Source organism: Clupea harengus, chromosome 24 (assembly GCF_900700415.2).
Source record: "Clupea harengus chromosome 24, Ch_v2.0.2, whole genome shotgun sequence".
Lineage (NCBI taxonomy): Eukaryota > Metazoa > Chordata > Actinopteri > Clupeiformes > Clupeidae > Clupea > Clupea harengus.
In genome coordinates, this window is record NC_045175.1 from 15908727 (window position 1) to 15911662 (window position 2936).

Sequence of the window (2936 nt, forward strand, 5' to 3'; positions counted from 1 at the left end):
AAAAGGGAGAAAGGAGGTCTTTGCAGTAGGGCGTTTGGAGGGACGTTAGGAGGGTGCAGGGTTTTATCAGAAAGCTCACATTAACCGGACAGCAGTGAGAGGCAAATGAGGGTAAAATGGTAATGCCCCATCTTTGACATGAGCCAATATTGAGCTCTAAACTCAAATTAACCCTTATCCTGCTCACAAGATCCCCACTATAGGCATCCCAGGGCCACAACCAGCTACCAAGCCAAACATGTTTATTATCAGCGCTCTAAATCAACCATCCTGATGGTCCAACTCTTGAACCACAACAATTTCCGTTCATTAGCAGTATAATCTAAATATTAGCTCTATTAACTCCAGCCATGAAAGCTTGCTGCTGTGTAAGAGTAACTTGCCTGATGGCAGTTCCTTATCCACTTCCATGGCCAACTGTATCTTGTTCATCTTTTTCAAGATGTCCGACACGACACTGCCGCAGTCGCTCTCACCGTAGGCATCCACCATCAAGGTCACTACATTGGATACTTCAGCCTTCTCCAACTTCTTGGTGGGGATTTTGCGTTCGCCATCAAGGTAGTTCTTGAACCTTTTGAAGCTGTCCGTGTCAAGACGGTCCAGCTTCTTTATCAAGACATCTGAGATTCCGCTCATTGTGGAGGTTCGTTCAGCCCGACTGGAAGGAAGCAAAGAAACACAGAATACAATAGTTGGTGTGTATCGGTAAGACAATAATCTCATCCACAGACACCCTTTATCTATCCTAGTAGACAGGATTCCTGGTAGACAGCTCTTTTGTTGCAAAGGACTTTTATAGCCTAATGACATCATATAAAACACTTGTCTATGTTTAGAGCCATAATCCCACATGTATTCCCTTATCACCTGGTAATACTGGTTCCCTGATGTGTATGCTTCTTTGGTTCCCTGAAAGATGAAATACAATAGAAAGGGTTTAGAGTATAATCGGTCAAACACAAGATACAATAACCCATAGATACATACTGTTTGGCTTCTTTGATGTTTATGAGGTTAGTCAAACCAACAGATCTTTATGCTGTGTTTGTTAATGATTAACAGCAGTTACCTCACTGTGACAGCACTCGCAGATAACTAGTGCCATCAAGGATTGAACATGAAGCAAATTAGTCACGTTAAAGAAATAGTAAGAGTTTGCCACTTTATAGGCAGCTAGAGGTATTGTTATCTTCAAATGAATCTTTATGATCATGTGACACATGAACACACCTGCCTTTTCAAATAAATAGTTCAGCAATACAAAGAAAATAAAAACTCAGGTGCTGTTAGGGATTCAGTAATGGCTAACAGTTTTCAGATTTCAGGAGAAGCAAGTAGTAAAAAACAAAAAGCAATGCAACTTCAGTGTGCTCAATGTGTTGGCACAATCACACACAGAACTGTCCAGGTAAAAGAAGGCACTTCTTCACATCGACAGATCTTTATGCTGTGTTTGTTGATGATTAACAGCAATTACCTCACTGTGACAACACTCACAGAAAACTTCTATAGCCTAATGACATCATATAAAACACCTGTCTGCATTCCCTTATTACCTGCAGGTATGGTGTACCATGGATATCATATAAGTAACTTCATGGAAGAAAGTGTGCATATCTCTGTCCCACAAAAGGTGGCGATACAGCTCACAAACTCCAACCACTCACATCAAAATCACATCAAAAATGCACATTATAGCGCAGCATATATATTTAGAGTAATCTCGACATGGATAAAAGGTTGAAGAGGCAGTGTCTAAAACATTTACATTTACATTTAGTCATTTAGCAGACGCTTTTGTCCAAAGCGACGTACAAGGGAGAGAACAAAAACATGTGTCTCAGTTGCTGAGCTGAAAAAATATAAAAATATAAAAAATATTCAAAATATGTAACCTACGGCTCCTTGGTTTGTTACAGTAGTAAATTAGTGTCACAAATGATATGAAATCAGATGCCAATAGTGCCTTGTGACTGGTGTTGTCATGGTGATATGTCATGCTGTAATGAATGAAAGAAAAGAGGGTAACTGAACTGCACCACTAGTGTCAGTTTGACGTGTTTTTTTTTTATTATTCATCATACAATCATACAACAATAAGTTTTGTTTAATTATTATTTTTTTTGTAAATGAGCCAGAAGTTAATCTCAAACTGAGGTCCATGACCCCACCCCACACAGGGCCTCCTAATCACATGTAATCCCTCTCTCCAGTGTTCTACAGGCGTCACCTAGTGGTGAACTGCACCACTACACCCATGAGTCAAACAGTCCTTTCCCTGCTTCAGTGCACACTGCTTCCTTTCCGTTTTGAAACTTCTGTCTTTTATGAAAAAAAATTCTTTTATCTTAAGGAATAATGACATACTTCACCCTACATACTTGAATGGATGGAATTAATTATAGTAAAATTTAAGTTTTTTAACACCGTTACATTTGTTGTGACTCCAGTCAAAATGACCAGGCCTTTAAAATGAATGTCCAAGACTTTACTAGACAAGTTTACTGAATATGTGCTTTTGATGGAAAAATGAAATCAAAATGATTATGTACTAAATTAATATAAAGGCATATTAATAGGTTATCTACATTAATCTACATATAATAGCAATATATCATATACAGTAGAAAACACAACATTAGGCAAGGTACGTTTAAAAAGATTATGGACTTTTTGAGAATGATTTTTTCTCTTCTAGCGCCCACATTGTTTGAATAGCAAATACACTTGGTGATCCATCTATCTATCTACAGTACCAGTCAAAGGTTCGGACACACCTTCTCATTTTTTTAGAAGTTTTTTCTTTACTTTTATTATTTTCTACATGGTAGATAACACTTTTTTTGTTTAGTACATCATTCCATGTGTGTTCTTTGGTAGTTTAAATGTATTCAGTATTAATCTACAATGTAGAAAATAATAAAAGTAAAGAA

General features: G+C 37.6%; 1 protein-coding gene across 1 annotated transcript in view; it reads right to left on the bottom strand.

Annotated features, from left to right (window-relative positions):
* Nucleotides 1–261: 261 nt before the first annotated feature.
* The window catches only part of LOC116219105 (GTPase IMAP family member 9-like), a 13503-nt gene continuing 10828 nt past the window's right edge, over nt 262–2936 (bottom strand). Inside the window, exons 4-6 of the mRNA XM_042703517.1 lie at nt 854–912; nt 384–661; nt 262–284 (exon numbers count right to left, since the gene is read on the bottom strand). Coding sequence (XP_042559451.1) covers nt 262–284; nt 384–661; nt 854–912 — 360 coding nt within the window. The remainder of the gene's footprint in view (nt 285–383; nt 662–853; nt 913–2936) is intronic.